Genomic DNA, 25,297 nt, shown 5'->3' on the forward strand with positions numbered 1-25,297 from the left:
TCATCGAACCCATCGTTCTACCATTCCTAGACCGGCAAGGGAACTTGCTGTTCCAACAGGACAATGCACGTCCGCATGTATCCCGTGCCACTCAACGTGCTCTAGAAGGTGTAAGTCAACTACCCTGGCCAGAAAGATCTCCGGATCTGTCCCCCATTGAGGATGTTTGGGACTGGATGAAGTGTCGTCTCACGTGGTCTGCACGTCCAGCACGAACGCTGGTCCAACTGAGGCGCCAGGTGGAAATGGCATGGCAAGCCGTTCCACAGGACTACATCCAGCATCTCTACGATCGTCTCCATGGGAGAATAGCAGCCTGCATTGCTGCGAAAGGTGGATATACACTGTACTAGTGCCGACATTGTGCATGCTCTGTTGCCTGTGTCTATATGCCTGTGGTTCTGTCAGTGTGATCATGTGATGTATCTGACCCCAGGAATGCGTCAATAAAGTTTCCCCTTCCTGGGACAATGAATTCACGGTGTTCTTATTTCAATTTCCAGGAGTGTATTTTAAAAGAGACTCAAGATGTCTTTGAACTGTTCACCAACTGTATTTAATCTATCCTTTCTGAAGACTGCAAGTACTTTGTAAAAATTTAGGCAGAACTTATCTCAGGATTTAGCCAGCTTTCAGTACCTTAAATGGTTTCTATTTATGGTTTTTTTTTAGCTCTGGTTCTTTCCCAACACAAATACAACAATTTACTACTACCATACCTACAGACCTATCTGCCGACGTCACAAGCTGAAGATGAACAGATAGAGAAAGTGTATGAGGATATTGAAAGGGTACTGCAGTATGTAAAGGGGGACGAAAATCTAATAGTCATGGGTGACTGGAATGCAGTTGTAGGGGAAGGAGTAGAAGAAAAGGTTACAGGAGAATATGGGCTTGGGACAAGAAATGAAAGAGGAGAAAGACTAATTGAGTTCTGTAACAAGTTTCAGCTAGTAATAGCGAATACCCTGTTCAAGAATCACAAGAGGAGGAGGTATACTTGGAAAAGGCCGGGAGATACGGGAAGATTTCAATTAGATTACACCATGGTCAGACAGAGATTCCGAAATCAGATACTGGATTGTAAGGCATACCCAGGAGCAGATATAGACTCAGATCACAATATAGTAGTGATGAAGAGTAGGCTGAAGTTCAAGACATTAGTCAGGAAGAAACAATACGCAAAGAAGTGGGATACGGAAGTACTAAGGAATGGTGAGATACGTTTGAAGTTCTCTAACGCTATAGATACAGCAATAAGGAATAGCGCAGTAGGCAGTACAGTTGAAGAGGAATGGACATCTCTAAAAAGGGCCATCACAGAAGTTGGGAAGGAAAACATAGGTACAAAGAAGGTAGCTGCGAAGAAACCATGGGTAACAGAAGAAATACTTCAGTTGATTGATGAAAGGAGGAAGTACAAACATGTTCCGGGAAAATCAGGAATACAGAAATATAAGTCGCTGAGGAATGAAATAAATAGGAAGTGCAGGGAAGCTAAGACAAAATGGCTGCAGGAAAAATGTGAAGACATCGAAAAAGATATGATTGTCGGAAGGACAGACTCAGCATACAGGAAAGTCAAAACAACCTTTGGTGACATTAAAAGCAACGGTGGTAACATTAAGAGTGCAACGGGAATTCCACTGTTAAATGTAGAGGAGAGAGCAGATAGGTGGAAAGAATACACTGAAAGCCTCTATGAGGGTGAAGATTTGTCTGATGTGATAGAAGAAGAAACAGGAGTTGATTTATAAGAGATAGGGGATCCAGTATTAGAATCGGAATTTAAAAGAGCTTTGGAGGACTTACAGTCAAATAAGGCAGAAGGGATAGATAACATTCCATCAGAATTTCTAAAATAATTGGGGGAAGTGGCAACAAAACGACTATTCACGTTGGTGTGTAGAATATATGAGTCTGGCGACATACCATCTGACTTTCAGAAAAGCATCATCCACACAATTCCGAAGACAGCAAGAGCTGACAAGTGCGAGAATTATTGCACAATCAGCTTAACAGCTCATGCATCGAAGCTGCTTACAAGAATAATATACAGAAGAATGGAAAAGAAAATTGAGAATGCGCTAGGTGACGATCAGTTTGGCTTTAGGAAAAGTAAAGGGACGAGAGAGGCAATTCTGATGTTACGGCTAATAATGGAAGCAAGGCTAAAGAAAAATCAATACACTTTCATAGGATTTGTCAACCTGGAAAAAGTGTTCAACAATATAAAATGGTGCAAGCTGTTCGAGATTCTGAAAAAAGTGGGGGTAAGCTATAGGGAGAGACGGGTCATAAGAGTGGACGATCAAGAATGAAGTGCTTGTATTAAGAAGGGTGTAAGACAAGGCTGTAGCCTTTCGCCCCTACTCTTCAATCTGTACATCGAGGAAGCAATGATGGAAATAAAAGAAAGGTTCAGGAGTGGAATAAAAATACAAGGTGAAAAGATATCAATGATACGATTCGCTGATGACATTGCTATCCTGAGTGAAAGTGAAGAAGAATTAAATGATCTGCTGAACGGAATGAATAGTCTAATGAGTACACAATATGGTCTGAGAGTAAATCGGAGAAGGACGAAGGTAATGAGAAGTAGCAGAAATGAGAACAGCGAGAAACTTAACATCAGGATTGATGGTCACGAAGTCAATGAAGTTAAGGAATTCTGCTACCTAGGCAGTAAAATAACCAATGATGGACGGAGCAAGGAGGACATCAAAAGCAGACTCGCTATGGCAAAAAAGGCATTTCTGGCCAAGAGAAGTCTACTAATATCAAATACCGGCCTTAATTTGAGGAAGAAATTTCTGAGGATGTACGTCTGGAGTACAGCATTGTATGGTAGTGAAACATGGACTGTGGGAAAACCGGAACAGAAGAGAATCGAAGCATTTGAGATGTGGTGCTATAGACGAATGTTGAAAATTAGGTGGACTGATAAGGTAAGGAATGAGGAGGTTCTACGCAGAATCGGAGAGGAAAGGAATATGTGGAAAACACTGATAAGGAGAAGGGACAGGATGATAGGACATCTGCTAAGACATGAGGGAATGACTTCCATGGTACTAGAGGGAGCTGTAGAGGGCAAAAACTGTAGAGGAAGACAGAGGTTGGAATACGTCAAGCAAATAATTGAGGACGTAGGCTGCAAGTGCTACTCTCAGATGAAGGGGTTAGCACAGGAAAGGAATTCGTGGTGGACCGCATCAAACCAGTCAGTAGACTGACAACCAAAAAAAAAAAAAACCTACAGACCTTAGGTCTAACCTTATCCTTCATTTAACCTGTACTCTTTGAGAATGATACCATTTTTGTTCTCTCTCAAGACTGTCTAACCTAAAAAACCACCCAGTTCACTCCCAAAGCTGCAGCTACCCATGTAGCCACCTCCCGTATATAAAGGACCTATTAAGCAGAACCAGATACCTGACCAACCCATGGTGCAAATCGAGGAATCTGCAGTCTACATGGTCACAGAAATGCCTGAGCTACTGATTCAGATTCTCCACTCAGCTCTGGGCTACAAGTCACCAATTGGTCTGTTCAACAATGCTAAAACAATATTTATATCTGTTCTTAGCAAACATACAGTAAAATGTCCTTATTTTCTTACATTACTTTCTCACTGTTAAGTATTATGGTAGGTTAAAGAAAATGGCAGTTCAACATCAAATACTGATTGAGTTCGAACAATGTTAAGCAGATTAAATATTAAACAAAAATTGAGGAAGGGGGGAAGGGGGATTGTACCAATATTTCACACAACTCAATATAGACTTAATTTTACTACTGTTTGGCAAAATTTGTATACATATTGGAAATCTACACTTATAGCTATATCCATACTCCATAAGCCACCATAAGGTTTGAATCAGATGGTTCATACTGTTTTAGTTTCATTTACTGCCATTCTGTTCCACCCATGGATGGTATGAAGGAAGAAAAACAGTCAGTAGCCCCTCCGAATAAGTGCAAATTTCTTTGGTTTTGGTGTTGTGATCATTACATGAATGTATTTTGTAGAGTCTATATTTTTGTTGACTCATTTGGAATGTGGCCACTTAGAATTTTGAGTGTAAAACTCTCCACACTGCATGTTATTTGCTTTGCAACATCTCCCACTGCAGTTTGTTGAGCAGTTCAGTGGCACACTCATATTGACTAAACAATCCCATGATGTGAAGCTTGAGTTTCTTCTGCATACAAAATACTCGAACAGCCTATGGGAATGCAGCCAGATGATGTCTTTGACGACAGGCTGAATTTCTGTAAGATGTGTGGACAAAATATGTGATGAACTATGCAACACTTCTTTCAATCTTTCCAACTCTTCCATTAAACCAGCTCCGTAAGGCCCCCACACTGATGAAAAATAGTCATTACTTGGTCAAATAAGGGTCTTATAAGTGACCTTTTTCACGAGTGAACCACACTTCCTTAAGATTCTCCTAATAAAGCTGAGCCTGGCATTTGCCTTTCCCATGGCTAGATTCATGAAGTAGTTCCATTTTAAACTGATCCAGACACAAATTCCTAGATATCTGCAGTTTGTGACAGTTTCCAACCACTGATCATTGATCGCATAGTCAAACAATATTGGATCTTAGTACATGAATTACATTATATTTGTTTAAGTTTGGACTCCTCTGCGTATCTTTCCACCATGTGCTGAAAATGAGCAAATATCTCTGCCTTTTTTAAGAAGTTTCAAAGATGTCACTTGCTTGTACACAACTGTGCCATTGGTGGAGACCTTGAAAGTTATCAACAAGATCATTTACACAAACTGCGAACAGCATCCACCATATCAAATTTCATTTGCTTACGATTATGTCTACCCATTAAGAACACCATACTGAGTTCTGACTACTATGACATATTAAATCTAATCACGTCACTTGCTTGTACACAACTGTGCCATTGGTGGAGACCTTGAAAGTTATCAACAAGATCATTTACATAAACTGCGAACAGCATCCACCATATCAAATTTCATTTGCTTACAATTATGTCTACCCATTAAGAACACCATACTGAGTTCTGACTGCTATGAAATATTAAATCTAATCACGTCACTTGCTTGTACACAACTGTGCCATTGGTGGAGACCATGAAAGTTATCAACAAGATCATTTACATAAACTGCAAACAGCATCCACCATACCAAATTTCATTTGCTTACGATTATGTCTACCCATTAAGAACACCATACTGAGTTCTGATTGCTATGAAATATTAAATCTAATCACATTTCTTTAGATGTTTTGTACACATACATTTTTGTTTACTAGGTAATAGTGTGGAATTCTCAGGTTTTCTGGAAGCCAAGAAACACAATGCCACCTGAGCTTCATTATCTGTCTTATGGATCTCATGAATAAAAGATACCTAGTTTTACACGACTGATGCTTGCAGAAGACACACTGATTCTCATATAGGAGTTGTTTGGTCTCCATAAAAGTCATCATATGCAAGCAGCACAATAAACGTTTCATAATTCTAAAATAATTGTCTTGACAGCTTTCGTAGTCTTAAATCAGTTATGTCTCTGCCTCTCTGAACATAGCTTTGGTTATGTTCTACACCTGTAGACATCTTCCAACACAGAAATAGATGATTGCTTCAAAGTGGACCAACAGTAGAGCCTTATATCTCCAATATCAAACAGAAAAGTAACAACTATGAATTACCTGCACTGTTAAGAATTACTAGTGCAATAATGGGAAATCCTGGGTAGAAAGTAAACAGTGGTATGAAGAAGGACAAAAAGGAAGATGGAAGGAATAGTAGGGTTGAACATCTCATCACAGATGGGGTCAATAGAAATGGAGCACTAGCACAGCTTGGGGAAGAACAGGGAAGGGAATCAATCATGTCCTTTGCAAAGAAACCAATATGAGATTTGCCTTCGTATGGAAAGTTGAACCACTGTCCTTAATGCAAAGGCAGTATCTTGCAATTGTGCTACCTTACTCATTAGGCAAGCCCATAGCTCGGGTAGCAAATTTGCATTCTTCATCAGGACAACCACAAATTTGTTAGGTGAGCTACAAAAAAGGAATGTAGACAAGGAGGTCACCAGATATGGAGCACAAGCTGGTATCAGTAAAGGATGGTGAAGGGAATCATTATAAATGATTTATGGACATTATGGAAAACCCAACTCTGTGTGGCTGGACATTGATTTGAATTGGCATCCCTCTGAATATCAGCCCAGAGTGTTACCAAATGCAGCTTAATTTGGTAGCTGACATAGTCGTCAATATATTTAAAATGTGTCCAGCCACTGATTAGTAGTTCTTATGCACAGCGAGTGATTACTCCCATTATAGCATTACATATTAAAAAGAACTTCAATTCAAAGCAACTGTACATCTAGCTTATGATTCTTTCAATAAATGAACTGGAATTGGTCGTAGATTTTCAAACCACAAGGTTTCACATTTAGGAAAATAGCAACAACAACTGCCCACAGAGAACAAGATTTAAAACATCAAACAAATTTCTTCTTATTTTTTCTGGGTGAGTCATGGTGTGAATATGGAGACTTATGCAGTTACCTGCAGAAATATTTTCTGGCTTGGACAGTAAGTGGACTTATGTGTCCTATGTTGGATACTTCTTGCACAGACAGGCTAGCTTGGAAACCTGAAGACCACAACAACAATAACAATAACAACAACAAACAATATGCTATACACATGGAAAAGTATCTGAGCTATTAAATTTTCATTGTTTATCTAAGGACCTACCGAGCAGGGCACATTGTACATTGATTGTCAGTGTAATTTGTTACTCATGGGACGTTATCAAACATGTCATACCCAAAAAAGTCTAGCCTTTTCATTGGAAAGTACATAGCTAATCAAGCATTCTGCAGGTGAACTGGCAACAAATTAAATTGGTCAAGGATTCAAACATGTGGACCTCAAATCTCATGAGCACACTAGACATATCGCACAACTGCAAACAATCTCGTGCACCTGATGACAATTCTATCACCCAATAAATTTTAGATGTGCCTCCAGCTGATGAATTATTATTAGTTTTAGTATTAGAGGGCAGCGTGGAGGGTAAAAATCGTAGAGAGAGACCAAGAGATGAATACACTAAACAGATTCAGAAGGATGTAGTTTGCAGTAGGTACTGGGAGATGAAGAATCTTGCGCAGGATAGAGTAGCATGGAGAGCTGCATCAAACCAGTCTCAGGACTGAAGACCACAACAACAACAACAACAACAACATAAGAACTCGGTACATATTTTCAAGACACTACTGTTTTCTCTGTAATTAACGCAATGCACCTAATTTTCTTGGATATATTTTTCAAAATCAATCTATGATATTTAGAATACATTTACTGTTCACAAGGTAAGATAAATAAATCTGAATGATAAAAATACATATACATTTTATCTAAATAGCTCCATAACATCAGCAGATAGTAAATATTATGATCCATACCTAAGAGTAAAACAATCGGTATGATGCTCTAAGACAGAAAGGAAGCACTTAATTGGTACAGGAAAAACAATATTAGAGCATGAAGTTGGAAAATGTACATTAAATAATAATGCTTGAATTTTAAAAGCAGTCTCATTACTGGGGGGAAGAAAGCAGGCAGGAGATAAAAAAAAGTACTGGAAAAGGAGCTGCTCATGATGTCAGAGTGGGGCATACTACAAGAGATAAAGTGTCAAAAGCCTGAGTATTAATAATGGACTGACAGTAAATCATAAATCAAACGTGAGATCTTTCAATTGGCAATATGTGGTTGCAGAAGGGGTGAAATGTGAAAAAGTTGGTAGGGGGAAAAGAATAAAGCAAAAAAAGAGAAACAAGAGAAAAAGAAATGCGAAGAAAGACATATCACACGAGACTGTAAAGGCAATGGCTAAATGCTGGGAGAGCCAAACTAAACTTGCACTTAGCATAATTTCATTTACGGCCAATGCAGCTCACTTTTATAATCCCTTCATTGCTGATTTCAATACATATTTGCCATCTCCAACCATCTTAACTGTATGATACAGGGAGACTTTGTCATATGTGACTACATATGATATGCACTTGAAGATAATCCACAGCTTGACTTGTGCAGAATGAAACACAAACTGGGTGTACAATGTGAATACTGTTTTCCTGCTATTGAATGGAACAAGATCACACATGGGCATCTAACCACAGGCAGTCCAAAAACCAAATGGCTTAAACACTAAACATATAACAGACATCACTATTCCTTGTTCTGAGGTTATACACTAGACTCTTGCTAAACCAGCTATTCCTCGCGCATACGAGTGCCGGATTAGTGGAAGTGACAGATTTTTGAGAGTGTCTAAAATTTAATGTAAACACATAGGGATTGTACTTTATCAAATCAAAGGATACATTCATTTTTACAAAAAAACTTAGTCCTTGAGTGTATACATGCATATAAGTATCACTCGACATTCACTATGAAACATGTCCCAAAGTTTTAGTTGTCTCTGTGATGATATGTGACGGTAGTATGCTTTATCACACAACGGCTTTACAATCATTTCATAGGTCCTGCTATGTTTCTGATTGTTGCATAATGTACTACAGCAAGACGTCTTCAACTTCAGCACCAGCAGTTTGAGATATCCTCATGTTCTCTCCTCCTATGTCCTCTTCCTTATCAGTTTCATCATGACTTTCCTGTGAGCTTATGATTACCTCTTTTCTGCTGAAGTATGGTCATAAATAATTTCTTGTCCAACACTGTTCCCAGCAACAATGGTTTTCTGTGAAGGACCTCACTTCAGTTTATATCTAATTTCGAGTTTCTGCTTGAGGTCTAGCATAGCATGTTTGCCTTTAGAAGCCATGATAAAGATTCGTAAGGGAAGCCACAGTTTCAAAGTTTACAGAAATGTTGAACATTATAATTAACCAACAACATTGTTGCAGATGAAATTTCATTATTGTAGGTGTCATTTCAGGTTGAACGTATAGAAGCTGAAAGTGTGCTGGATTATTGAAAGGCTGGACTACCGAGGGCCGTATTAGCGAGAGTCTAGTGCATATTGTCTATATCAATACTGTTTTGTCGTTCAATTGCATTCTGCTAGAGTGAAGGTCCAATGCACTCATTAGGTTGAACATATGATTATAAGAAAAATACTCCTGAGAAAACTACATATTTATGAGACAGAACTGCTTGTCAATAGTGATCTTCAGATACAAAATGTCAGTCCTGCTGGCAGACACACATAAAAGTATGTCTATCAGCAGTAGGGTTGCCATTTTGCCTCCTAGAGGTTACTATGATCCAGAATTTATGTCTCATAATTTTATAATGGTATAATCATACTCAAATGTCAATAATGTGATACTTTGTATGATATGGTTAACAGATCTGAAAACGAGAAATATAAGTACAACTAAAATTATTTCATGATGAAAACATCATGAGAAAAATGGAAAGAAAATATATGAATTTTTGTGTTAAATAAGATTGTTTTTGTAGTAAATTACCATGACAAGTGCACCAAATAGTGACTGAAATGAAATGGGGAGCATTAATGCACAAGCAAAGTTGAAAATGTTGAAGATTACATTTCTGTTTTCTCTGTATGTGTCCATCCCCCTGTCATTCCTTCTATCACAATGACTATACTTATCTAAACAAAAAAATGAATGTTTATTTGACATATTTGAGAAATAGTAGCTGTGTGACAGTATTTTCCAAGACGTCCTAGTCTATGACTCGTATTATAATTTTTCACTGTCTTTTTGCATGTTTATTTTTAACATCTGCTTCTTCACATCTTTATATTTCAATGCTGTCTACATTTCATTTTCTCATGTCATATACTCATCTTTTCTTCTGTCTTCTGATAGGATTTAATTACAACAGCAGCCATAATTACCCATTTCCTACCAGTACATCTGGGACCAAATTCTGTATCAAACTTGGGGCTGAATGTACACAACTGTGGATAAATATGCATTTAAGTAGTATCAGAATTTCCATTTATCTATTCATTACAACAATGATTTTGCATGTTTAACCTGATATACCTTCTTTTCCATAGAGTTGTCCTTAAAATGTAGTGTCCATGCATTAACATTAGCATCTCTCATCCTTTTATTGCTTTCAATTTCTATGCTGTGATCAATGATTTCATCAACTTGTTCAGCCATAGTGAGGTGATGAATATCCGGTGGAGGTGATTTGTGACCTGCTTCATCATCGTCATCATCAGTATCATCATTTTGAAATGGATCTCCCATAGCTCCATTGCTATAGTCAAGCTGCAAAGAAAATTTACATTTCAGTGTACAAGCATAATCTGTACAAGGAATTACAAACAGACCACAAAAATCTTTGAGGAGACAAACTTTTTGAGTTCGTTCCTTCTATAATACATATGGCATACCACTGCATGCATGCCTGATGTCCTTACCAAGTATCACCAGTTGCCTTTTTTCTGTAATTTCTAAATCTATTTTCATTTTGTCCCTATGATATATACATGGAGAAAGGGCAAATAAAAGCAGCTTATAGTATGAATCTTTCTGGTAGATTAAAATTGTGTGCCAGACCCAAACTCAAGGCCTTTTCCTTTTGTGGGCAAGTGGTTTATGAGCTACCCAAGCATGACTTATGACCTGTCCTCACAGCTTTACTGCCACTGGTATCTCATCTCCTACCTCCCAAACTTCACACAATTTCTGCAAAACTTGCACTCCAGGAAGAAAGGACATGGGGCAAGACAGCCTGCGGGTTGTATCCAGAACGAATTTTTGGTTCTGCTGTTGAGTGTGCATGATATGAAATTTCCTAGCAGATTAAAACTGTGTGCCAAACCAAGACTTGAACCCAGGACCTTCACCTTTCATGTGCAAGTGCTCTACCAACTGAGCCACCTAAGCATGACTCGTGACCCATCCTCACAGTTTTACTTCTGCCGGTACCTTATCTTCTACTTTCCAAACTTCACAGAAGTTCTCCTGTAAAACTTTCCCATGAATCTTCCAGGACTAGCACTTCTGGAAGAAAGGATATGTAAAGACATGTCTTTACACTCTGAAGAGGAGTGTTACATTACATTACATTTATGGTTTTCCATGGATCCCTTGGGGAGGAGTCTCTGGGATGTGGAAAGAGTCAATTTTTTTTCTTAGGTACATGGATATTGTACAATTCTAATGCAGATAAAGTTATGAGCTATAATCCTTATGAAGATATTCATCGATGGAGTAGAAGGAGTTGGCCAACAGGAAGTTCTTTAATTCACTCCGAAACCAATTTTTATCACTTACAAGACCTTTGATATGCTATGGTAAGTTACTGAATCCATGTACTTGACTCCTTTTTGTACTAATGTTAAGCTTTTATAGTTCTTATACAGATTGTTTATGGTTCTGGTATTGTAATCATGTTTTGCACTATTTTGTTTATAAAGAGACATGGTGGAAATGACAAAGGACATCAATGAGTATATGTACTGAGAAGTAGTGGTTAGAATACCAACTTTCTTAAAGAGGTCTCTGCATGTTGATGTAGGACTGGCATGAGATATAATTCTAATGACTCATTTCTGAATTTTGAAAATATTCTCTTTGTGAGAGGAGTTTCCCCAAAAGGTGATTCCATTACTCATTAGTGAATGGAAGTAGGCCGAATAAACTAACCTCTTCATTTTTAGATCACCTATTTCTGCTATCATGTATACTGCAAATGCAGCTGAACTAAGGTGTTTCATTAAGTCTAGAATGTGAGTTTTCCAATTTAGGTTGTGGTCAATTTGTAGCCCTAAGAATTTGTCACTGTCTACAGATTTAATTTCATGGTCTGAATACATTATACTTATAGGGTCAGGTATTCTTTATGAGGTACTAAACTGTATGTATTGGGTCTTGTCAAAATTCAGTGACAATCCATTTGCTGTTAACCACTCATTGATATTTACAAATATTTCATTAGCTGATTGCTCAGTGAGATCACAGGTACTGTTTTTTATACCAATACTTGTATCATCTGCAAATAAGGCAAAATTTGCATTTTGTGACACTGCATATGGAAGGTCATTAATATAATAAATAGGAACAACAAGGGACCTAAAATAGAGCCTTGGGGCACCTCTTGTCTGATGGTTTCATATTCTGAATGACTATTGTTATGTGGTAAGCCTGATACAGAGACACACTGTTTTCTATTAAAAATATAGGATGAGAACCATGAGCCTGCTACTCCTGTTATCTCATAATATTTTAACTTCTGTATAAGGATATCGTGCTTAACACAATCAAAAGCTTTAGCCAGATCAGAGAATATGCCAAGTGGTAACAACGTTTGATTTATTGATTCTAATATATCATCTGTAAAAGTGAATATAGCTTGATCAGTTGACAATCCCTTCTGAAATTCAAACTGACTGTGGATGGGAATATTTTTCTGTAGTAAGTGTTTATAAAGCCTATTGTACATAACCCTTTGAAACACTTTTGAAAATATTGCCAATAATGAAATGGGACAGAAGTTTTCCACTGGTGATTTGTCTCCTTTTTTGTGTAATGGTTTGACAATAGCATATTTAAGCCTATCTGGAAAAGTATCACTGTGGAGGGATTCATTACATAAGTAACTCAGTATGTCACAAAGTTCTGAGGAGGAACATTTAATTATGGTAGTGCTGATTTAATCATAACCATTGGAGCCATCGTTTTTAAGAGAGCTAATAATATTAGAAATCTCTTTTGGTGAGATAGGATATAGTTGAATTTTGTCAAACTTCTGCAGAAATGCATTTTTTCAACATTCTAAGCTGTCTTCTGAGGAACTGTGCAAACCTAAGTTGTCTGCTACTGAAAGGAAAAAGTTGTTGAAAGTGTCTGCAATTTTGGAGGTATCTCTAATGAACTCGTTATTTACATTTAACATAATTTCCTCATTTGCCTGATTAGTTTTTCCTGTTTCGCATTTTACTATGTTCAATATAGTTTTTATCTTGTTATTAGAGGTATTTATTTTTTCTTGAAAATATGTACATTTTTAGGTTCTGATTACTTTGTTTAGAATTTTACAACATAACTTGTAATGTGATTTAGCTCTGTAGTCATTATTTTCTCTTGACATTAAGTACAGTCTTCTTTTTGTTTTGCAAGATACTTTTATTCCATTTGTAATCCAAGGTTTTGAAACATTTAATCTATTTGCTTGAGTGTGTGCTGATATGAAATTTCCTAGGAGAGTCTCAGTCTGGTACACAGTTTTAATCAGCCAGGAAGATTGATATTAACATAGACACCACTGCAGAGTGAAAAATTCGTTCTGGGAGTTTATTGAATGTACATGTGGGATCCAACGTCAATGGAAATCATCATTTTAGTTCTCTCATGTTGTCTGAATTACAGTTTTATGTACTGAGTTGACAGAAGGCTCAAATAAGACTGGTTTTATTATCATTCAATAGTGCTTGCAGTAAAGCCTGACTATAGTTACTGTCCCATGTTACCCTGTCTTTACAGTACCAGAGAACACAGTACAATGTCACAGCTATATTCTGTCAATTCTGGATATGTGTATTATTATTAATGTTTTGCTTCCATGGTCAATAAAATATCTGAGTATCGCACTAGTACAAGTAAAATTAGAATCCGGAAAATTTTTGTATGTAATCAGAAACAAAATGATCCAGTCCTTTGTTACTGTATGTCACATGAATCATACAATGAGCACTTTTTGTGATGGGTAGGTGAACTCCATTCAAACAAAAATACGCACCTGATGCCCTTAACAGCTACATGTAGTGTATAGACATATTCAACAACAATCAATACCTCATTAATTATCAGTAGCTCAAGTTTAGTAGTACAGAGACACTTGCTAGATTCCAGCAACAACATCAACTAATATTAGCAAAACATGTGAACAGATATAAAGGGAACACACACTATCTTTTTGTTTTTCATTGAAGAATACACACTAAGCACTGAATATTTGGATCATTATAATCAGCCCTACACTGAGAGAAGAAGCATGCATGATCATGCAGGTTGCAGTGATGCAACATGTATTACAGGCTGCCAGGAAAACAGAGAAATCATGCAACAGGAAGCCCAGGTTGTAATGTCAACAACATTATGAAAAGGTAGGATTGTTATTTGCTATAAAGATGACACGATGAATTGCACACAGGTACAATGAAAAACAGTTGTTTCATTGTGCCTGTCTGCAACTCAAAGTGTTATCTTTACAGAGAGAAATCACACAGTTTGATTCCATGTACATAATACAGGGAAAGCTACCGATTTAGACAAACTGGATGAAACACAGATTATAATGGTCATAAGATGGAAACAAGCACCATGGAAATGGTGAGACACATTTTGAATTCATGTGATGGCATTAATAGTATCTCTCAGAATGTTAGAAAGAATTGCATATTTAATATATGAAGTGCTACCTTCTATTTTTAAGTGTCCCAACTTCTAGCTAGTCAAATGTGGCAGGTCCCAACTTTTGACTTGCCAAAGGTGGCAATTCTACACAAGTTACATGATGCATGAAGTTTCATATGCGATTTTACTCAAAGTATAAACAGCCATAGGCATATTTAAGACTACAATACACTGCATTCTGCATATATTTAACTGTGTAACAGATTTGTTCCTGTCAATAAAATTCTCAGGGTTTGTGACCACATTATCAATATGTAAAATTCTCCTACATTTAGGCTACTGTAGCAAATGGCCTTCCCCAGGGTGTTTTAAGAGATGTCAAGTATGGAAAGAAGCTATCAATAATGGGGACAAAAGAATATGGGAGGGGGGTCCAGGAGCCCTTGGCCAGAACTGCTTTTAAAATTTGACAATAAAAAAATCTTGATTTGGAGCCTAATTATAATGCTTGAAAAGTAAAAATTTAGGCCTTTAACTCCAAGTAAGAAAGACAAGGTAGGGTGCTGGAAATTTAAAAATTATAATCAGGGTTTTGTTTCCCAAAATATAAAATGTTAGTCGAGTGTGAAATAAGACCAATTCTCAAAAGACAAAACAGTTAAAAACACTGCAAAATTGGTAAGCGCAAGGAAAGGAATTTTCAAAGAAAAAAACTAATGACTTGAAACTTTTGTCATTTACACACGAACAACATAATACACTGTGTAAAGGTTAAAAAGTGTAATTCTCCACAAACACAGAATAGGGCAATGCATATGTCACTAATAACTTGGGAACTGTGGTTGCATTTGCTAATGATGTGTTCAAAAGCCCTTTGACTTAATTGTGAAGGCATAAGAAAAGTGCCTAGCAAAAAACTACTCTGCTAGTGTACTCGTGACTTCAAATTTCAACATAATACAACAAGTTTACGCACCCACAGTAGTGAAGTTCATGAGGCACCCCTGTATTAGATAAATGTTTGTGTATATGATAATAGTTTGTGCTAAACAGATAATAATGAGTGTTGCATTAGTACTGAAACAATACTGGTTCACAAAATGATGCAACATAAAACACGGTGTTGTCAAATTAATGAGATAAATCAAATAGCAAATTCTATAATTTTGATATGGCTCCCATAAGACCATAATTTTAGCCTACAAATCATGATAATTATGGACAAATCATAATACTTGGCACATCTGTGTAGTGCTGACTGATAAATGAGAAAAACTTAACTTCTTATATGCTAGTAGAAGAAACTGTTTTCATGCTTTGCTAAAGGGTATTGAAGATGAGGAGGAGGGGTGTTAGACACACTTTATTGCTGTCTGTTTTATTTCTTGTCACTAGTGGAAACAGACAATTTTTATTGATGTTTACTTTATTTCTTGTCATTAGTGGAAATAGGTCAATCAGGAACACTTAGCAGTAGTGAAAAACAGTTGTTTTCATGCTGCCTGGTGCATGCTGAGGTGTGCCAGTACTCTGTGTACCTATGGCTGCATTTGTTTCCCATGCGAATGTGATTTGCAAACGCTGTCATGCTGTAGCACTTTTACTGCTGGCAGCCAAGACATAGTAAGTATGTACTCATCTTCTTTATTCATGTTGGCAGGTCACTTAGTTATTTCTATTGCCTCTCTAATCTTCTTCCTCACAGTAAGTAAAGGCCTGTTGGGCCAGTACTTGGGCTTCTTGAAATATTATCTGTTTCCCATACTCTTCATGGTGTTTTGCTATGGCTGCATTGGCGTGCCATCTCAGATGAATGTACCTTTCACGTTCAGGTATCCGTGTACTAATCAGTCACCCCCACATCGCCCACATATACTAATTCACATTTGCAGCTGATTTCATGGATTCCCACAGTACGTAGCTTGTCGACTGCATCTTTCACTGAGCCAAGACCATTTTTTATTTTGTTGCTGCTTTGGAAAATTGGCTTGACATGTGGTCTGTGAAGAATTTTGCTAACATGTCCAATGAACCCTTGCACACATGGTAACAGGGCAATGTTTTTTTTTTCCTTCCCCTCTTCCCTATAACCTCCATCCTGTGTCACCTTAGTTCTACCAATCACCTTCAACTCATAACCACTGGCTTTGAAGCTCTCCAGTCTACACCATTATGGCGAATGCTGTCTCTGTTAAGGTGAAAATACCTTTGTCATCTGACCACATGGAGAAGAAGAGAGATGGAACCTTCACCAACACCTCAATCAACAACATAGCTAAATCCAATTTACCATGGGGACCGAAGAGCGGCCTTTCCGCAACATGGAAGTTTACTGAAACCTAGATGGTAAGCTTGGCCACAGAATGTACAGAAAATCCCCTAGCTCTGACAGGTAATTACATGCCTCTTCCCAACATTGCCCTATGCAGAATAAATCAGTCGCTGCACACTTTAACAAAGAGAGCCTGGAAAATGAATGACGTACATCTAACAGAGCAACTAAGAAACCTCTGGTCTGCTTTTGGAGTCAGTGGTTATGAGCTGAAGAAGATAGGAACACAGGATGAAGGTAATACAAAATAGCAGAAGGAAGTACAAAACACATCTCTATTAAAATACATGCATGGGCTCAAAGTGTGGACAAAATTCTATGCAGATCTGGTATTAGCTCAGTTTTCTGGAGCTGCAACAAAATAAAAGATGTTCTTGGCCAATGAAAAATGCAACTGACACGCTAAATATTGCAGCAGTCTACAAAATCAGCTATGAGTGTAGGCTATTGTATGTAGGTGAGATGGATAACTGAATGTGAAAGATATGTTCATCTGAGACGGCACACCAATGCAGCAATGGCAGAACACGATGATGAGTCAGACAAACAGATAATATTTCAAGAAGCCTGTGTACTGGCCAAACAGCCCCTTACCTTGGCAAGGAAGATTTGAGAGGCAACAGAAATGGCTGAGTGACATACCAACATGAACAGAGAAGAAAGGTTTGGATTTCCAACCCAGCATCTTGATTGCCAGTAGTAGCAGCACTATGGGACAACAGCATTCTCAGAACAACCCACAGAGGCACATAAGACTATGATGGGTGTAGGCACACAGAGTACTGGCACACTTTAGCCAGCACCAGGCAGCTATTAAACAGCACTAATTCGCAACTGTTGCCTGTTGCTCATTCACCTGTTTCCACTAATGACTAGAAACAAAGCAAACACCAATAAAGAATGTCTGACACCCTTCCTGCTCATCCTTAGTACAAGTACAATTTTTTTCCCTAGTATATAAGAATGTAATTTTTTTTCATTCAGCAGTCGGCACAGCACCAAGAGGAATGTCATTTGCAACAATGGCCAAAATGTCAGGTAATTTAACATATTCACAATGCAGTCACATATTCAAAAGAATTTTACTGACAGTCAGAATGGCTGTGGAAATCTTTGTTTACAGATTTGTAATTGTTGGATGCTACACAATTTGACCATGCTGAAAAACACATTTGTCAATTGGTGTAATGAAATGATCAACAAATTTCACAAATGAAATGAAAAATCTGTATACAACATTATAACAGGAGAGGAGACTTGATTATATTTGTACGAGCTAGAAGCTAAGCAGCAGTCAGTTGTTTGCATGTTCCAAGATCAACCAAAAACCAATAACAGTGATTTGTTGGAGAAGCATTTACAAGAAAATGATGGCTTCTTTCTTTGATTACACTGGACATTTCATAACTGTTGATTTAGAAATTCTAAAAAAAACATTATAGCTGAATGGTGTGCAACAATTTGTTTGCCACAAGGCACTGATGAAACCAGGAAAAGCAACCATAAACATTGTACTACTCTTCATCACGACTGTACTGGCTGACAAACTGCATGTCAAAAACTTGATTATTACATGCATACTCTGAGGTATATTCCGTCTATGCAACTAATTGAAGTCAGTTTGTTTATTGCCACACGCATTTTGCTTCTTTCACTTGAGAAGCATCTTCAGTGGCCTGTAATATATGTTTCTTTTTACACATACAAGAATCATATTATGTGGTAGATACAATATATTGCTATGTTACATTCTGTAATGTAACTAAGTGTTACATCATTTATTTTACAGGTCTGATTGAATTTAATGTGTTGGATGGTCTTGTGGCGTCTGAGATGGCTTTTCTTGAAACTGTTGTATAACTTGACAGGAAATGCCTGACATGGCTGTATTATTGTCATTTTTTCTGTTTGAATCTGCCTGTCCTTAGTTGCTTTACATTCATGGAGGTATGTCATTAGATGGAGAAAAACAATGAATTGACACCTCATCACTCTTATTCATTTGATTCATTGCTATAAGATTTTTTTTTCCTTATGATAAACAAAATGAGTTTCATCACCTCACAAAGCCACTGGATCTTTCCAAAACAATTTTTTTGAGATATCAACATTAGAGTGGAAAAAATGTTTTGAGAATTTGTTAAACACATGAAAAAGCAAGAAAATTTTAAAAGAAAATCTTTCTAAAAACTTAAAATGCAGTCCTCATTTAATCCATACCACTATTAACTTCAGACATTTTCTATGGAAAAGACATATCAATGTTCTGTTACATTGTGGGTATGATCAATCAGTTCATCAGTGTGTGAGGTATGCAGTATGGCAACAACTTTTAAACAAAAATTTTTGGGGTAGAATTTTCTATCTCATAAGTTGGAAAAATTCTAAATACGTGCTACTATGTGCTCGGTGAGTAAGAGTACTTGAAGCAAATTCAGAGGCTCAGTGGATTTCACATTAGAGTTACACATCACGTGCACTATGTATCAGGTAGGCGTTCTCATTTTAGAGCCACAATCATTTCACATGGCACTGACATTTGCCAACTGTATCTTTGATTTTCTTATGGTCATCAAAATGATTATACGTTAAGAGAGGCTAGAAGAAACAAGTGATGCTTTCCATGTCTAATCGTAATTTCCTGGTAGTCATAACCTGCAGCAAGCAATGTTTGCTTGATTATATCAATTCCGCTTAGAGACCAAATCACTTCATCTTTTGAACAATGTGATTCTGAAGATGGGACTGATCAGTTCACAAACAAGCGTTCAACTAGAACATGTGTTCATGACAAAGGCAATAGCACAACTCAATCACCATTGCGCAGTGTGCTCTGGTATTCCAGGCAACAAAATCAGTGTACATACAGAACTCAAGAACTATAAGAGGCAAGTACAGAACACATTTGTATGTATGGGTAATGGATGATGAACTCTTTTGGATTACTTCTTTCAACTGTGGTGAAATCAATATCTCATGTGAGTTATTAACCATATTTGGCTTCATATATGACATGAGTAATGACATAACTTTGCTATAGCTAAATATATGTATTTTCAAACTGAGAAATTGCATTATTGGTGGGTCACAGGAAAATATCAGTGAGGAGTCAAACAAGCACAGAAACAAAAAGACAACATAAACTGTGAGAAGTCAACATAGCAGATACAAACATTTCCAAATGGAATTTCTGGTTGCCAATCAGTAGTTGTTTCGTCATCTATAGATGATTGATTATTGTGAGCAGTGGTGATGACAGAACTATTATTGTTATTGTTGGAGATAACAGTAACCATTGTCCCAGCCTTCTCATCTTCTGACCACAGCCGTGGCCTTGAATAACGTCCTTGATATACTCTCTTCCGTGGTCTTAGAGGCTCCACTTGCTTTATTAAAAATGTTTCAACTCCTTGTTCCTGAAATACAAAATGTAGATGTTCACTAATCAATAGACAGTTACACAGATTTATTTAAAAAAATCTCTTCAATGAGGTTGTTATAATGAGCTTAGATGGCAAATGTAAACATTTGAAGTCCCATATTTTATTTATGCAACACAAATTGTTGCATTGTATATTAAGAAAGTAAAATTTAGAGGTTTGTAGATACCCGTAACAAGAAAGGCTGATTGTTCCTTTTTGAAGATAAGGCTGTGTTTAGTACAGAGTAAGGACACAAAAAATAATAAAAATAAAGCAATATACCAAAGAACATTACTCACAAAACAAGAACTACAACATTACAAAGAGCGTCAAAATCCAAAAGAAGTGAGACAGAATAAGACAGGAACCAACAAAGTAGCAATTATTCCACATATAAAAACCATCCTCCTCAGTTTTAGCAGAAATGATATTTTTCTCAAGAGAACTCCATAATCGAAATGACATGTTGCAGTAAATGGCGTGCATACAATGTTCATCATTTGTGCATAAAACTATGTTGTTACTGTTCAAATATTTATTCTGGTAAATACTTTTTAAATTATTCCAACAAGTAGAGGATCAGTCATACTTTTATGTCTGTGCATCTGTCAGTGTGGTTCCAGTTGTTACTGTCACAGTGGTCACATAGCTTGGAAAGGGTTGTTTCAAAAAGATGCTTCAGTTTGTTTTAACACTGGCACTCGAAAGAAGCAATAGTCAATCATCACCAGAGAGCATTGATGCATTAGTTTTATCACTCACACACACACACACACACACACACACACACACACACACACAGAGAGAGAGAGAGAGAGAGAGAGAGAGAGAGAGAGAGAAACTGTGGACTCTTAACTCTAGAACCTCAGTGAAACATGATATACAGTATATGCAATATAATTATGAACTAACAGGCAATATCTGTTGTAACTCCAATATTTTCACAGTACTACAGTTCCCAATATCAAACATAGACAGCTCCAAACAAATTCAGATGAACATCGGTGAGATTTAATTCAGCCTGGTACATGGACCGGTAATTGGCTCCAAATGCAGCAGATATGAATTCTAATGACAGCACAGTTACTTTGGGTTATGTGAAAGGATACTGGAAACTGCAGGATATTTGTGTTGTAGCAAGAGCAAACACAATGTACGGAACACAGTACTTTATAGAGCAACAAGTAAGATAGTGTATAGCGCTGAACACATTGATTGGACCACAGTAATACAGCGTGAAGAATAGGCCAAGTACTCATTTGCATTCACTTAAACAATGATGTTTCTTTGGTGGCTCACCAGAGCGTGTCAGGGGGCTGACCAGGAGGCCTCTATAAGCAGGCCTGTGATCTGAATTGATGTGTGCTCTCTGAAAATGTGCATGTCATGAGTGAAAGAAAGTAGCTACAAAAATCATCCCTCTTATACTGGAATAACAACTGGTAGTGTGGGATTTATATCACCTCAGACAAACAGGTGGTACTCTCACACACATAAGATTCGTTTTGTTAACTAAAAAGAAAAAGAGATAATAGAGAATACGAAATATGTGACTGGGTAGAAAGAGACAGCTACTCTGTATGGATCTCTTTAAAAAATTACAGAAGCATTTTCAGTGAGTAATGTTGGATTATTTTATATATGTGATATCTTTGCATACATTCTAGAAAGGAAATGATAGAAACCATCCAGCTGCAGAAGATGGCTCCATACAACAGCAAGGAACTGTGAGGGAAACTAAGTTTATCAAGTGGGCTATGCAACTCATAACAACAGTTTTTAAAGAGAGAGAGAGAGAGAGAGAGAGAGAGAGAGAGAGAGAGAGAGAGAGAGAGAGACAGAGACACAGAGAGAGAGAGAGATATGATTACTGAGCTTTACTCAGTACTGCCACATACCTAATGCACTCTCAGGCGTCCATAAATTGCAGGTACATGTGTTCAACTTCATTCAGTATTACCTCATACTTACTGTTTCAGCAGACCCATTATACAGAGAGCTTGTTTTTACTGTGCTTCAATAAGCATGTATTGTCATCGATTTTAAAAATATAATAATAAGTTGTTATTTCCACAAAAGATTCAGGGTGGTAGAGCCCACAAACACTAAAACATAAACTCATTACATGGAATATATTTTTGCATCCCATTGTCTCCACCTTCTCAATGCAATACTTGTAAGTGCACTGATAAATCACTGCAATACTTGTAAGTGCACTGATAAAGTGTATATTTTGCTTAAGGAATTACACATTCACATGATTCTTTTAGAATATCTGTACATTATAGCTACATAAAATTGCCAGTATTTACTTGGGTGACAACATAAAAAGAATATCACAATAGACATTAGAACATTTTATTGGCTCTACTACCTTACACTACAGTCATAGATACCATTATGTCACCTTCTTCTAGCATTATCAATAATCTACATCTACATGGATAATCTGTCTGGCAGAGGGTTCACTGAACCACCTTCACAATACTTCTCTATTATTCCAATCTCAAGCAGCACATGGAAAAAACGAACACTTATATCTTTCCATGTGAGCTCCGATTTCCCGTATTTTATTATGATGATCATTTCTCCCTATGTAGATCAGCATCAACAAAATATTTTCACATTCGGAGGAGAAAGTTGGTCATTGAAATTTTGTGAGAAGATTCCGCCGCAATGAAAAATGGCTTTGTTTTAATGATGCCCATCCCAAATCCTGTATCATGTTGGTGATGCTCCCACCCCTGTTTCATGATAATACAAAATGTACTGCTGCTGTCTGAAATTTCTCGATGTACTTTGTTAATCCTGGTTGGTAAGGATTCCAGACCATGCAGCAGTACTCCAAAGGAGGACAGACAAGCACAGTGTACGAGTCTCTTTAGTAAGTCTGTTACGTTTTCTAAGTTTTCGGTCAATAAAACACAGTCTTTGGTTTGTCTTTGCCACAAAATTTCCTATGCATTTCTTCCAAAGTAAGTTGTTCGTAATTGTAATTTCTAGGTATTTAGTTGGATTTAAGGCCTTTAGATTTGACTGATTTATCATGTAATTGAAGTTCAAGCTATTCCTTTTAGCAGTCATGTGGGTGACTTCACACGTTTCATTATATAGAGTCAACTACCAATTTTTGCACCATACAGATATCTTTCCTAAATTGTTTTGCAATATGTTTTGACCTTCTGGCAACTTAACTCGATGATAAAAGACAGCATCATCTGCAAACAACCTAAGATGGCTGCTCAGATTGTCTCCTTAATCATTTATATAGATAAGGAACAGCACAGGACCTGTAACACTACATTGGGAAATGTCAGAAATCACTTCTGTTTTACTCAATGACTTTCCATCAATTACTACAAACTGTGACCTCTCTGATGGAAAATCACAAATCAGGTCACATAAATGAGACGAAATTCCACAAGCATGCATTACAATAAAAAAATGCATATTTGACTGCATTGGGCTAGGTAAAATAGACACTTACCTTCAGGTAATTATCACGGGTCTCACCGTATCCAGGCTCCACTTCATAGGCATTATTAAGACAATCTAATGTTGCCTTTGAGATGTGGACTCGCCTGGGAACCAATATCAGTCTCAGTATATTGATAACAGGGCAATCAGTTAACTGTAAACATTATGTTAAAAGCTGTCCAGCTCTGTTTCAGGAAAAAAATCTATAAGAGGAAAAACAGAAATACACAGTGTGATCATTATTAATGGTGGAAACACATACAGTTGAAAGTACATGACACTAGTAGCAAAAAAGTCTAGCAAATATGGGCTCTAAATTGCTTACTGGCACCTGAAGATCTATGAGCACTTCTTAATCTTCGATATGGTGAAACAAATCTCTTCCACTAAAAGCTCTTTGCTTTCCATATTTTGGGAGGAGGTAGTATGGGACAAAACAAGAAAAAATTGTACAGTAAACATGAGTTAAACAAGTGCTCACAGCTCTTAAAGGATGCACTTTAGAGCCCCCGTTTACCAAATTTTTTTTGTTCCATACTGCCGCCTCTCAAAATATGGAAAGGAAAAAGCTTGCAGTAGAAAGGATTTGTTACACCATACCAAGGATGAAGAAGTATACATAGCGCTTCAGGTATGCATTTTAGAGCCCAAGTTGACTGGGCTTATTTGTTACTAGTAGCGTGTACTTTCAAATGTATGCATTTACATCACTAAATATGATACACTCTATATATCAAAAGGGGGACAGAGTGTGTGTTTGTGTGTGGGTGTTTGACAGGGAGGCAGGCAGGGAGGGAGGCAGGGAGGGAGAGAGGGAGGGAGGGAGGGAGGGAGAGAGGGAGGGAGTGAGGGATGATCATGTACACTGGAAGTTATGAAAGATATTTTATTCATCTCATCTCTTTAACAGCAGTAAATGTGTTAAGTCTGATAGGATCATGTGGAAAAGAGATCAGACATTAAGAATTAAAACGCTCACCCTGGAATACCTCCACTTTCCATGTGATTGGCAAGAGTTACATCATAAGACCAAACATCGAACTGCCATTTCCGCAGCCCAAGTACTCCACATAAAACAGAACCTGAGTGTATGCCAATTCGCATATTTAAATCTACCTGTAACAAGAAAGATGAGTTCTTGAATTAATAGAATTATTGTTTTAAATACACACTGAGAGGCATAATAAGGGGAATACCGGGGAGGATTTAGGAGAGGAAAATCATCGGTCAGAGAGAAATTAAATGTAAAGCTCTTAATCGGGAATCAGAAACTGAGCCCAAAATCTTCATGTATCCTTTTTTGATTTAAAAAGAAAAGCCTATGATTCCATAGATAGTGACACATTATTCAATATCATCAAAGTTTGGAACTGGCAATAAAAAAAATGGCATTCATTAAGCAAATTTGGACTAATACAATTTCCAAAGATGAAATTTTGGGTGAAATATCAAATATTTTGAAATTCAAACAGGTGAGAGGCAGGGGCACAGACTGTCACCATTTATTATTTTATGTTTCAGAGAGTGCAGTACAAGAATGGTAAAAAGAAAAGGACAATAGGGAATAAGTAAAAACTTAGCTTTTGCTGATGATTTAGCAATCTTAGCAGAGAACCTACAAGATGTAACAAAACAGATAAACATTCTCTAAGAGCTAGCAGAAAAAAACTAGGTTATTAATTTCAT

General features: G+C 37.2%; 1 protein-coding gene across 2 annotated transcripts in view; it reads right to left on the reverse strand.

Annotated features, from left to right (window-relative positions):
* Positions 1 to 25,297, reverse strand: part of LOC124595519 (adenylyl cyclase 78C-like) — a 736,208-nt gene that overhangs the window by 77,216 nt on the left and 633,695 nt on the right. The window contains exons 9-13 of one of the 2 annotated variants that reach the window (XM_047134286.1): positions 24,591 to 24,727; positions 23,622 to 23,715; positions 19,886 to 20,128; positions 10,055 to 10,288; positions 9,904 to 9,966 (exon numbers count right to left, since the gene is read on the reverse strand). In XM_047134286.1, the coding sequence (XP_046990242.1) occupies positions 9,904 to 9,966; positions 10,055 to 10,288; positions 19,886 to 20,128; positions 23,622 to 23,715; positions 24,591 to 24,727 (771 nt within the window). The remainder of the gene's footprint in view (positions 1 to 9,903; positions 9,967 to 10,054; positions 10,289 to 19,885; positions 20,129 to 23,621; positions 23,716 to 24,590; positions 24,728 to 25,297) is intronic. The other variant, XM_047134287.1, reaches the window with a different exon arrangement.

This window comes from Schistocerca americana, chromosome 2 (genome assembly GCF_021461395.2).
Source record: "Schistocerca americana isolate TAMUIC-IGC-003095 chromosome 2, iqSchAmer2.1, whole genome shotgun sequence".
NCBI classification, from domain to species: Eukaryota; Metazoa; Arthropoda; class Insecta; order Orthoptera; family Acrididae; genus Schistocerca; species Schistocerca americana.